This window comes from Panthera pardus, unplaced genomic scaffold (genome assembly GCF_024362965.1).
Source record: "Panthera pardus isolate Hobbes unplaced genomic scaffold, ASM2436296v1 HiC_scaffold_15, whole genome shotgun sequence".
NCBI classification, from domain to species: Eukaryota; Metazoa; Chordata; class Mammalia; order Carnivora; family Felidae; genus Panthera; species Panthera pardus.
Window position 1 is genome coordinate 70,856 of NW_026526710.1, and position 12,925 is coordinate 83,780.

Consider the following 12,925-nt stretch of genomic DNA (forward strand, 5'->3'; position numbering starts at 1 on the left):
ATGAGTAAGAGGCATTAAGGAATCTATTCTTGAAATCATTGTTGCACTATATGCTAACTTTGATGCAAATTAAAAAATTTTTAAAAACAAAAAAACTAACAAAAAACAACAAAAAGACAACAGGGTGTCTGGCTGGCTCAGTCGGTAGAGCATGCAACTCTTGATCTTGGTCATGAGTTCGAGCCCCACGTTGTGAGTGGAGCCTGCTTAAAAGAAAAAGTAAAATAAAATAAAAATTTTTTAAAAAGGGGGTGCCTGGCTGGCTCGGTCATTTAAGCGTCTGACTCTTGAATTCGGCTCAGGTCACGATCTCACGATTTGTGGGATCGAGCCCCACATTGGGCTCTGTGCTGACAGCGCGGAGCCTGCTTGGGATTCTCTCTCTCCCTCTCTCTGCCCCTCCCCTGCTCGATGGCTCTCTCCCAAAATAAATGAATAGTCTTAAAAAAAAGAGAAAGAAAGAAAGAAAGAAACCCGTACTCATCAGCAGCCAACCCCCATGCCTCCTCCCCAACCAAGGCAACCGCTAATCTGTCTGTCTCCACGGATTTGCCTTTCCTGGACTTTCCGTACAAACGGAATCATACGGCAGGTGACCTCTTGCGTCTGGCTTCTTTCTCTCAAAATAACATTTCCCGTGTTGTACCAGGACTCAGTAGTTCATTCCTTTTTATGGTGGCCGATAGCGTTCCACTTGACGGGCACCCCTGTTCTGTGTGTCCTCTCACAGAAAGTATGTTCGAACTGTGCGTGTTTGTCGGTAAAACCAGGTAGCAGGCTTTACCATTTGTTCAGAAGGAGGAAGAAGGAAGGAACGCCAAGGCTTTTGTGAGAAAAGGGTATCGGGTCCTTCGGATGGCACTGAGCCCCCCAGGAGGGGTGCGAGGCAACAGCTATTTTGGAAGGAAGAGACACGGCCGCTCAACGTTGCTGAACCTCTCTGTGCCTCAGCTTTGTCAGCTGTCAAACGGGGCAAAGACAGGATTGGACGTTCCGACCTGTAAAGGCCTCCGCGTGGTGCTGGCACAGACCGGGAGCCCGGGCGGCAGAAGGCTAAGGACGCTTCTGTCTCAGCGCCTACCCACGCTGGTCTCCAGGTAGGTGCTCGGAGACCTGCTATCCTTGGGAAACCCTCAGGCCCAGACATGACTGGCCTTGCTCAGGAGAAAGAACAGACCCGTCCCGGAAACTGGTCTGGGCGGGAGAGGTTGAGAGCAGAGAAGGGCCCACTGCTGGCCTTCTAGCCAGGAGCAGGACAGACTCGCCCTGGGCCCTGGGGGCTGGTGCTGTTGCTTTGGATACGGCCCTGTGACACCCTGGCCCACTTCACCCTGTGAAGGGCATCCGGGAGCCCTCAGGGGGATGAACCTTGTGCCTGCAGATTTCCTATGTCGAAGCCCTAATCGCCAGGCCCTCCGAATGTGACTGGAATTGACGACAGGGCCTTTGGAGAGGTAAGAAATGTAAAACGGGGTCACCAGGCTGAGCCCTAAGCCAACGGGACCTGTTGGGGAGGAGACGGGGACACAGACACATACAGAGGAAGGACCCCGCGAGGACGCAGGGAGAAGACAGCTGCCCGCACACCGTGGAGAGACACCAGGGTCTCAGTTTTCTAGTAAATTCCTACTGTTCGAGCTGCCCAGTATGTGGCACTGGGAGGGCGGCCCCAGCCACTAACAGGGGGTCACAACACGGCCCGGAGCCTGGAACGGTTCTCCCACCACCGGCCCGCGGGGGCCGAGAAACACACCCAGCCAAACGTGAACGTGGCCTTGCCTCCAGGGCAAGGCCCAACTTCGCCACAGAAGCCGCTGTGGACATAAAGAGCAGAGGAAGAGGGGAGCCCGGGTGGCTCAGTGGGTATAGAGCGTGTGACTCTCGATCTCGGCTGAGGTCCTGATCTCACGGTTCGGGAAATGGAGCCCCGCATCGGGCTCTGCGCTGACAGCGGGGAACCTGCTTGGGATTCTCTGTCTGCCCCCCCCCCCCCAAAATAAATAAATAAGCTTTAAAAAGAATGGCAGAAGGTTGATTAGCGGAAGCAGTGGCTGGTGGGTCCAGGGTTCATTATAGGATTCTCTCTGCCTTTGAACCTGTTGGACAATGTTCAGTATGAAATATGAAAACAAGGGAGATTCAGGTGAATTAACTCGAGGCCGGAGGCCGTCACGGTGGGAGGGACAAAATTACTTAAGCCTGGATTTCGTTATCCCTTCTCTTGTAGCAGAGAAGCCTGGACTTCCATCTCCCGAGGGCACCTGCCTCCGCCCCAACCTTCCCTCGGCCCGTCACCCCTTGGCTTGTGCAAATCGGCTCCAGGGAAAATCAGCAAATGTGTCCTGACGAGCGAGTCAGAGGAGGAGTGGGGTTTCTGCCATTTCGAGTTTGCCCAAGCATGTGAAGAACACCCAGAAATGCAAAGATTGCACGAACAGGAAATACTGGCCGACGCCCGGATCACAAATGGGTCACAAAAGGGAAAGGCACCTCCAGGGCACAAGGCAGGGACACAAGACCCCTTCAGGGGAATTCTTGCCAGATCCGGACGTGTGCCCTCATCCTAACCGCGAGGAAACAATCCGACCACACCATGGGACATTTCAAGAAATGACTGGTCTGCGGGCGACTGGCTGGCTGGGTCGGCGGAGCATGTGACTCTTGGTCTTGGGGTTGTGAGTTTGAGTCCCATGTTGGGTGTAGAGATTACTTAAAAATAAAGTCAGAAAGAAGGAAAGAAAGAAAGAAAGAAAGAAAGAAAGAAAGAAAGAGAGAGAGAGAAAGAGAGGAAGGAAGGAAGGAAGGAAGGAAGGAAGGAAGGAAGGAAGGAAGGAAGGGGAAGGAAGGAAGGAAGGAAGGAAGGAAGGAAGGAAGGAAAGAATTGGTCTGTCAAAACCACAGTGAGATACCATTCCGGCCTCACCCTGTGGGCTATAATCAAAAAGACAACGATGAGACGACTGGGTGGCTCAGTGGGTTAAGCATCTGACTCAATTTCGGTTTACATCATGATCTCACAGTTCATGAGATCGAGCCTCGCATTGGGCTCTGTGCTGACAGCACAGAGCCTGCTTGGGATTCTCTCTCTGCCCCTCCCCTGCTCTCTCTCCCTCAAAAACAAATAATGGGGTGCCTGGGTGGCTCAGTCAGTTAAGCGTCCGACTTCGGCTCAGGTCACGATCTCACGGTTTGTGAGTTCAAGCCCCAAGTCGGGCTCTGTGCTGACAGCTCAGAGCCTGGAGCCTGTTTCAGATTCTGTGTCTCCCTTTCTCTGCCCCTCCTCAGCTTGTGCGCACTCTCTCTCTCTCAAAAATAAATAAATATTTTAAATCAATCAATCAATCAATAAATAAAAATAAAATTGACTGTGGTGAGGGCCGGGCAGCTGTCTGAATATACTCAAAACTACTGAACTTTCAATAAAGCTGTTACCAAAACAAGAAAAGCAAAAAAGACAACTGGTCTGCACTATTCCAAAATGTCAATGTCAGAAAAGCTCTCCACACCCACACCCAAAAAGTGAGGGGACTCTGACAGACTAAAGGACATTAAAGAGACATGAAAACCAAATGCAATGAGCCATGGTTCATAAAGTGTTAGATTTTTTTTTTAAAGCTGTGAAGGAAATGTGAATACAGACTGTATGTGACAAGTTTTTACTGTACTAAATGTAATTTGGGGGGATGGAGGGGCCATGGTATTGTGGTTCTGTAGGAGAAAGTGTCATGATGTTTGCAACTTTTTGTTTTAACGTTTATTTATTTTGAGAGAGAGCGCGTGCGCACATGAGCAGGGGAGGGGCAGAGAGAGGCTCCGTGCTGTGCGTTCAGAGCCTGACACGGGGCTCGATCTCACAAACCACAGACCACAAACCGTGAGATCATGACCTGAGCCAAAATCAAGAGTCAGATGCTTAACTGACTGAGCCACCCAGACACCCGTGCGACTTACTTTCAAATGGTTCCGGGAAGAAAACAGTGTGTGTGTGTGTGTGCGTGTGTGTGTGTGTGTGTGTGTGTGTGTGTAAAGAGAAAGGGAGAAACCAGTTTGGGGAAAACGTGGGTTCAGTGGGAAAGTTTCTAGCTGTTCTTCATTCCAGCCTTTCATCTGTTCCGTACTTCCAAACTTCTCATAATGAAAACGAGAAACGTTTTGATTGTGGTGGTGTTTACACGGGTGTGCACGCACATCGAAATTTATCAACTTGTAAGCTTTCGGACACGTTCGTCCCACTTTAAATATGCGCTGTCTATCGAAGCGTAATGTCAGTCACACCTCCAAAAAGCCGCTAAGACGGGCCGGGGAAAAAAAGGCTGGAAAGCGTCAGAGTTATTTTTGCCCCACAAGCTCGCCGGCAAACAGCGAAACGGGCCAGCATCTCAAAAAATCAAAAACAAAAGACAAAGAAAGAGCTCAATAGAAGAAAATGGCAAAGAAAACAAAAGGCAGTCTCCAGACAAGAAAAGGCTGATGGAGTCTGCGTATGTGAAAAGATGTAATAAAACCAATAAAACACGTAATAAGAAACTTAATGATACACTTCGTCGGACAAGGTGTGGAAGGTAGAGCTCACACGTTCGGTAGGAGTGGAAACCGGCAGAATTTTTGGAAAACAATTCGGTCGTCTTTCACAGTATTGAAAGCGTATAGGGAAGTGGGTGTAAACACAAAACTAACTTATGTTGCCAAAAGTCAGGAGAGCGGTTGCCTTGAGCGTCCGACTCTCGATTTCAGCTCAGGTCACGATCTCGCGTGTGTGGTCTCGAGTCCCACGGGGAGGGCTCTGCGTGGACAACACAGAGCCTGCTTGGGCTTCTCTCTTCGTCCGCCCCACCCCCCTCTCGAAATAAATAAACTTAAAGAAAAAAATTAAAAATAAACACATGTGAACGCACAGACCCTTTGGCTCAGCGACTCCATTTCTAACAACCTGCACACAAAAATCTCTATAGAAAGACCTTTACTGCAGCCAGATTTGGAGGGCACAAGAGGGGACGCTAACAAAATGTCAACTATTAGGCGTGGGTTCAATTATGATACATCCTGAATGATGGTTTGCTTTCTGCACTCCTCCAAAAGGAAGGAAGCAAAGCTTTATGTACCAATAAGATGTGGTTGCCAAAATTTGTCAAGAAGGAGAAGAAGAAGGAGAAGAGGAGGAAGAGGGGGAGGAGGGGGAGGGGGAGGGGGAGGAGGAGGTGGGGAGTGGAACAACCTGCGTAATGAAAAACAGAAAACCCACAAAGGGGCAGGATCTGTACGGATGCTCAGAACACCAGGCTACTCTAGGAAGGAAAATGGGAGATGGGGTCAGACTGGGCAAGCAGATTTATTTTTTTTTTACTCTTGAACTATGTGAAATGGCATTGCATGCAGCTATGGCCTTATTAAAAAAAAAAAATGTTAATCGTCTTAAAAACAAAACAACTAAGGAACAAAGGACTAATAAGAACACCAACTCTCAGCTTCTCATTCAAATGTTCCCACCACGTGGGTCCAGCTGTATTTTTTCCCCTGTGCTCCCCAAGATCCACACCCCAACGCAGCCGCCTGTGAACCGGACCCCAACCTTGTCTCAGCCCTTCCCTCCCCTGCCAACCCATCTTCCCAGACCCAAATCACACCCCTTCCTCCACCCCCTGCCCAATGCCTCCAGGCAGGGCACCAGATCTCTTCCTCCTGGCTCTCCACAAGGCCTTTCTGGCATCACTATTGATGTCTTGTTAAACCCTAGGTCCTGTGTGACCTAGGTCTCGATCTCCCTCTGTCCCTTGTTCACTCTGCCACAGCCCTACTACGGACCCTCTCTGGCCCTCACACACCAAACCTGTTCCTACCACAGGGCCTTTGCTCACACTGTTGCCTTTGCCTGGGATTTTCTGTCCCTCCAGCTCCTTCTGTTTCAGCTCACTTCCCTGGCCACTCTGTTCCAGTCATTTCCAATTCTGCAGAGGTGACGAGTGTGGGCACTCCCAGTCCTCCCTCCAACTGATTAGTGGAACTGGGGGCGAGAGGTTCAACCTTTCCATTGCCTTACTTTCCTTCTCCGTAAAACAGGGCTGATAAGAGAGGCTCTCTCTCTTAGAACAGCGCGAGGCACATCCTAAGCTTAAACAAAGATTACCCGTCATCATTAGCACATCATCTTCTCTTACCTCTGTAACGGCACTTACTACTCCGAAATAATCTTGTTTTAAGTGTCTGACTTATCTATTGCCTGTCCTATGAAAGGTCCTCGAGAGGGGACAATTTTGTCTGGCTTGTGCTCATATGGCAGGTGCTTAAGAAATTTTTGAAAATTGTTGTAAAGGGGCGCCTGGGTGGCTCAGTCGGTTAAGCGTCCGACTTCGGCTCAGGTCATGATCTCGCGGTCCGTGAGTTCGAGCCCCGCGTCGGGCTCTGTGCTGACAGCTCAGAGCCTGGAGCCTGTTTCAGATTCTGTGTCTCCCTCCCTCTGACCCTCCCCTGTTCATGCTCTGTCTCTCCCTGTCTCAAAAATAAATAAAACGTTTAAAAAAAAAATTTTTTTTTTAAAAAGTAATATTTAAAAAAAAAAGAAAATTGTTGTAAAATACACATAGCATAAAATTAACCGGTTGAACCATTTTAAAGTGTACGATTCAGTGCCATATGGTACATTCACAATGCTGTGCAAGTCACCTCTGCCTAGTTCCGGAACATTTTCTGCCCGGAAAAGAAACCCCCGGTCGATGAAACAGTCACTTTCCACCCCACCCCACCCCCTCCCCTTAGCAACCACTCATCTGCTTTCAGCCTCTACGGATTTGCTTGTCCTGGAACATTTCACACAAATGCCATTGTACAATACGTGGCCTTTTGTGTCTGGCTTCTTTCACCTGTTTTCAAGGTTCACCCGCGCATCACCTATCAGTGCTCCACTCCTCTTTATGGCTGGATAATATTCCATGCTTGGACAGGCCACAGTTTATTCACTCATCAGCAGATAGACATTTGGGCTGTTTCCACCCTTTGGCTAACGTGAAAAGCACTCCGACGAACACTCATGTACAAGCCGCTTCATAATTTTTAATTGAATAAATGAGTCTATCACTTTCCTACCAGAGTCCCTTTCTTACATAAATATCTCCCACCATTGACTAAAAAAATCATTCAGTACCTGGTATTATACAACCTAGTCGCATTCGGCCCTCCAATTCATCTCCTCTGGGGAGGAGACAGAGAGGTCAAGTCAACTGGCCCAGGATCGAAGGCCAGGAAGTCCAATCCTTGTCTGTTGGACAGCAAGGCCCATGCTCCAAACCAGAGCCCCGCAGGTTTATTTTAGACGAGGCCTAGCTTAGACCATGGGGTGTTTCTTGAAACACCCTCAAACCTCACAACCCACCAAGCCGGTCTGGCTCCGACGACATCGCCAGCATACCTAGTTTTTGTTAACAAAACAGTCTCCCCCAAGCCCGGCCAGTCTGGGCGCCGCTCGGCTCGGCAGGAAATGTCAGGTCAGTCTCGTTCTAGATGCTGCGTTGATGGGGGGAGGGGAGGACCACAAAGGGTCATGAGGCATAAAGACCCATGAAGGCACCAGTGTGGACCCCAGGCCCACGCTGCCTGGGTTTAATTCCCGGCCCTGCCACTCAGTTTGACTTGAAGCCACTCACATCACCACTCTGTGCCTCAGTTTCCCTATCTACAAAATGAAAACATGAACAGTACCTACTCATAGGGTTTTTCTGAGAATTAATTGAGTGACTCTATCTCTAAAAGCACTCAGCACATTTTAAGCAAATAACAGATTTGTATTAGCCCCGTGGAAGGCACAAACCTTGGTCACCCCAGAAAGAGTTCTGATCTCGACCCAAGAAGAATGCCAGTCTGAGTTGGGTTTTGTTTTATCTCAAGCACCAGAAAACTTTTTTTTTTTTTTTTTTTTTTAAATCCTGAAAGTCCTTCCAGCAGGGCTAAGCAAAGTGGATTTGTGCCTTGGCGGGAATGTCAGCAAAACGATGTAGTTGACACAGATTCAGTCATTACTCGGGGCCAGGAAAAAACCATAATTACAGGAAGCATTCATAATTACAACCGCATAATGAAGGGGATATTGTTATTAGCCCCTTTTAGAGGATAAAGAAACTGAGGCTCAGGGAAATGAAGCCACACGTGGCCCAAAGCGGAGCAGCCCGTTAAGTGGTAGCCTGAACCCGAGTTCCCAAACCCCAGGGCTAGCCCGGAGCAGAGACATCAACAGGAGGACCAGCAAGGGCTGTCCTCAGGGAACCACGTTACCACGTGCAACTGTCTCTCATTCACTTCCCCTTTCTCGGGCCCGAATGAAGCCTGTCCCACCGGGCTCCAGAGGGCAGCGCAGGGTGCGGACACACGTTCCCGCGCTCCTCCTGAGCGCTCGACACAGCAGCTCCGAAGTAAAAACGCTCCGAATCAAGGGACGGCACACAGTAGGAGCTCAGGAGGGTTACTGGGCCAAAGCAACAGAGGAGACTGCCTCAGTCCCTTTCTTTTCTTGTAAAGTTCAAAAAAAAAAAAAAAAAAAAAAGCCGAGATATCTTCGCAGCAGAAGGAGGAGGGCCTAAGGTGCTCGGGGGAAGTGGGTCGGCGCGAGGCTGGCAGAAACGCAGGGGTTGCTGGGGAGAGGGCAGGGCGCCCCCTGGGCGGCGCGCGCGGCGCCTGGCTCACAGTAGGTGCTCATTCAAACGCGCTGAATGAATGAATGAGAGGCGCGGCCGGCGTGGGCGCAGCCCAGGGGCCGCGCGGCGCCCGCGGGCAAGGTCCAAGGAGAAGTGCGGCGCCGAGCAGAGGGCGCCCCGAGGCCCCGCGCCCGCCCCCCGCCCCCCGCCGTGTGCGCCGCCACCGGCCGCCGGGCCCGACCCCGGCCGCGCGCGGGGGGCCGCAGGCCGCAGAGGCCCCGGGGCGCAGGCCGGCCTCCCCTCTCCCCGCCGCCCGGCGGCCCCGGAGGCCGCGCACGGCCCAGGCCGGCCCCGGGAGCCAGGTGCGCGTGGGCCCGGGCAAGGTGACCGCAGGCTGGAGCCCGGCGCCCACCTTGTGAGCGGCGCGCACGTTGTCCTCGCCGAACAGGCTGCTGACGCTCTGCGAGAAGGTGTTGACCGTGCGGCGGTAGCTGTTCTTCTCGGCGCCGCCGCGGCCCCGCGCCCCCTGCGCGCCCGGGGCCAGGAGCCCGAGCAGCAGCAGCGGCAGGAGCAGCAGGAGCCCGGGCCGGGCCCGGGGCCCGCCCGAGGCGCGCGCGCCCATCCTGGGGCCGGCGGGATGCGGGGTCGGGAGCGGGGCCGAGGGCCGCACCGGGGACGCCGCGGCTCCGGCGGGGACCGCGTTAGCGCGCTCGGGGGCCGCGCGCCGCGCCTCTGTCAGCCGCCGCCGCTGTCGCAGCGCCACCTGCCCCGCCCCGCGCGCAAAGCCGCGACGGCCCCGCCCACGCCTCGCCCCGCCCCCCGGACGCCGGGAGCCGGCCGACGACCCCGCGAGGGGCCGGTGCGGCTGGAGGCTGCCTGGTCTCCCCGCCCCCACCGAGCTGGAACGGGGTGGGGGTGGGGGTGGAGGTGGGGAAGCGGTTGACCTTTAAAAAAAAATAGTAATTGTTATTTTTAACTTTTCTGTAAAAAGGAGGCTGTGCTGGTAAAACTTGCAACGGCCTCAGCAAGGATGGTGACTGCGATTGATTGGAAAACCAGATACATGCATGTCCCTGAATTTCAACTGATCCCCAATACTTGGCCACCGTTGGCGACGGCAAGGGCAACCGTTCCTCCACCCGTTCATTCATGCTGAGATTTTGAATTAAAGGGAAAGCACCAAGCATCCCTCCTGACTTTCCTCACCTACTATTTCAGCCTCGCAAAACGGGAGGAGGGAAAGTTCTCTGAACATAAGTCCAGCTGGTAAATGAGGAGGGAGCCAAGGAGCTAGAAAATCATTTTGCCCCTTAGGGGCACGATGGATCCAGGCGATGGTCATCAAGAGACTGAAACCAAGAGGTGAATGCTGGGTGGGGAACTTGAAAATGGAGGCGCCGAGTTGTCCAGACCTGGACGCGGGACAAACCCTAGAAGCAGGAAGTACCTGCCCCACCTGGGATGGATTCTTGCCCGAACACTTTGAACCCTAACCGGATCTGGTCTCTACAGCTAACCAACACTTTACAGGAAATATGGGGGATGGAGGAGAAAATGAGAAGGCAGCAGAAGCAGTCAGTCAAATCCAGAATGTACAGGGCAAGCGACCCGGTGTCTTCAATAAATTAAATGGTACACAAAGCGAAGGAGGATTATTGATTTTAAAACACCCATGAGCCATAATAGCCAAATGCAACCCAAGGGCCTAAAGCAAACGGTGTCCAACCATTTTTCTGAGATAACCAGGAAAACTAAACTAAACCTTTGCCAATCCAAAGAGTGAAAAATTGTATTTTATTTTTGAACTTACGCTTCTCTGGATTCCTGATGAAGCTTCCACGTATTTAGTGGCCATATATTTTAAGTTCTTATTTTTTAAGAAAAGTTTTACTGAAGTAGAGCCTACACACAGAAAAATACCCAAATCGTAAGGTGCTTCTGCATGCATTTAAACAACACATGAGGTAACCAGCACCCACGTGGAGAAATGGAACATTACCAGCTTCCTGGGGAAACTCACTATTTTCCCTCCAAAATTTAGGGACTTAATTTTGCCTGTGTTTGAACTTTATGTGTATGGGATCAGTCTGCTCTTTTGCGATTGGTTTTTCAACATAGTTATGAGAGCCATGTTGTTGTATATACGTCTTGTCTTTTTTGTTTGTTTGTTTCCAGTGTATTTATTTTGAGAGAGAGAGAGAGAGAGAGGCAAACAGAAGAGAGACAGAATCCTAAGCAGGCTCTGCACTGTCAGCACGGAGCCAGATGCAGGGCTCAAACCCACAAACCGCAAGATCATGACCTGAGCTGAAGTCAAGAGTCAGATGCTCAACAGACTGAGCCACCCAGGCACCCCTATGTCTTTTCCTTCTTGTTTTACACAACATTGTATTTTCTGGAGATAATACTTTGGTATATAAGGAAACTATAGGAGAAGTTACTATTACCCCCTTAATTTTAACATGGACACACCTTTTATTTACTTAAACATATTTAAAGGAAACACTGCGGATCATTATCATTCTAAGCAATAAGACCCCTGAAACCAGAGGTTTGATATGCTAATTATTCTCTCTCCTCCCCAAAATTCGTTTAAATCAGTATATAACTTTTTTTTTTAATTTTTTTTTAACGTTTATTTATTTTTGAGACAGAGAGAGACAGAGCATGAACGGGGGAGGGTCACAGAGAGAAGGAGACACAGAATCTGAAACAGGCTCCAGGCTCTGAGCTGTTAGCACAGAGCCCGATGCGGGGCTCAAACCCACGGACCGTGAGATCGTGACCTGAGCTGAAGTCGGACGCCCAACCGACTGAGCCACCCAGGCGCCCCAGTATATAACTTTATAAACATGTTCATACATACATTATCTAAGTCCTCTCATGCACCACCTGTGTGTTTATAGGGATGTTTTTGCTTTTGAATTTGGGGGGAAGGAGAAAGTCTATGCAATCATGCTCTTCATTTATTCATTCAGTGATTATTACATTCAGTAACTCCTTATTGCTTACCTACTCCGCAGCAGATCTTGTTCTAGGTTCCTTTCTAAAATTCTGAAATAAGGGGTGCCTGGGTGGCTCAGTCGGTTAAGCCTCCGACTCATGATCCCACAGTTCCTGAATTTGGACTCACAGTTGGTGAGTTCAGCCTGCGCTGGATTCTGCACTGACAGCAAGGAGCCTGCTTGGCATTTTCTCTCTCTCTCTCTCTCTCTCTCTCTCTCTCGGCCCTTCTGCTTGAGCGCACTCTCTCTCAAATAAATAAACATTAAAGTAAATACAATTCTGAAATAAATCCTAATGCCTTCACCTGGTTTTTGTTATGTTATTTAAATGTCTGCCCTTAATGAACTCATGCTTTTAACAGAAAAAATGCTGCACGATGTAACTGTTCTACATGCAACATAATTACAGGACTCACAAAATACATTATTTCCGAATGCGCTACAGACAATGTGATATGGTAATGAGAGTTTAAAGCCGCCTAATAGATACTTGCTTCTTTTCGTTCTTCTGTCCCTGTAATGGAAATATTTCATGCCTTTTTACTACACAATTAATTATGTTTCTTATCGGAGTAACAGAAAATGCAAATGAGCAAAAAAAAAGAGAAGCAGTTTGCAATGGGGACGGGGTTATAGTTGGAAAGGTGACAACACAGCCCCACTCCCAGGTAGCCAAATAAGTATTAGCAGGTAACTCCGATTTAGGGACTCTCCTACACCACGTGCGAACTATCCCCAGTTTAAATTCAGGCCTCCCAGGAGACCTCAGGCCTCGTTCCCGCCTCTAACTTGGCCCCGCCCCGCCTCCCCGCAGGCCCCGCCCCCAGCCCCCTGTTGTTTCCCAGCTCTCGCGAGAGTGCAGCCCGGAAGTCTCGCGGCCCGAGCCTGGGGCCTGGGAGGGAACCCACGTGGGCTGGGTTTTGGGGTGCGCGGCTCCCGCAGCCAGCCGTAAACCCTGCCGGACCCAGCGCCATGGGGAAGCTGCGCCGGCGCTACAACGTCAAGGGGCGCCAGCAGGCGACCCCCGGCCCCTCGAAGGGCCCCCCGGAACCGCCCCCCGTCCTGCTGGAACTAGAGGGTAAGGCGTCCGGGACGGGGGCTGGGTTTCGGGGAGGGGCCGAAGGGCTCCGCGACTCTGGGGCGGGGGGCACCGGGAGGAACCTCCTCTCAGATGATCCGGGGAAGGGGAGACAGTGACACTATGGTTTTAACGGTGAATTTGGGACAGTCCCGGGGCTTGCTCCTCTATGGGAGTCCGGCCCTAGTTTATTACTTTCTCAAGTTTTATTTAAGTAATCT

At 50.9% G+C, this 12,925-nt stretch overlaps 2 protein-coding genes across 3 annotated transcripts in view; one reads left to right on the forward strand and one right to left on the reverse strand.

Moving 5' to 3' along the window:
* Positions 1-9,376, reverse strand: part of BRI3BP (BRI3 binding protein) — a 28,158-nt gene extending 18,782 nt beyond the window's left edge. For both annotated transcript variants that reach the window (XR_008422088.1, XM_053901919.1), the window contains exon 1: positions 9,034-9,376. Coding sequence is in view for 1 of the 2 variants with exons in the window: in XM_053901919.1 (XP_053757894.1) it covers positions 9,034-9,243 (210 nt within the window). In the remaining variant the exon portion in view is untranslated. The remainder of the gene's footprint in view (positions 1-9,033) is intronic.
* A 3,121-nt stretch (positions 9,377-12,497) lies between these two features.
* The window catches only part of DHX37 (DEAH-box helicase 37), a 28,801-nt gene continuing 28,373 nt past the window's right edge, over positions 12,498-12,925 (forward strand). The window contains exon 1 of the mRNA XM_019467702.2: positions 12,498-12,704. Within this exon, the coding sequence (XP_019323247.2) occupies positions 12,599-12,704 (106 nt within the window). The 5' untranslated portion in view covers positions 12,498-12,598. The remainder of the gene's footprint in view (positions 12,705-12,925) is intronic.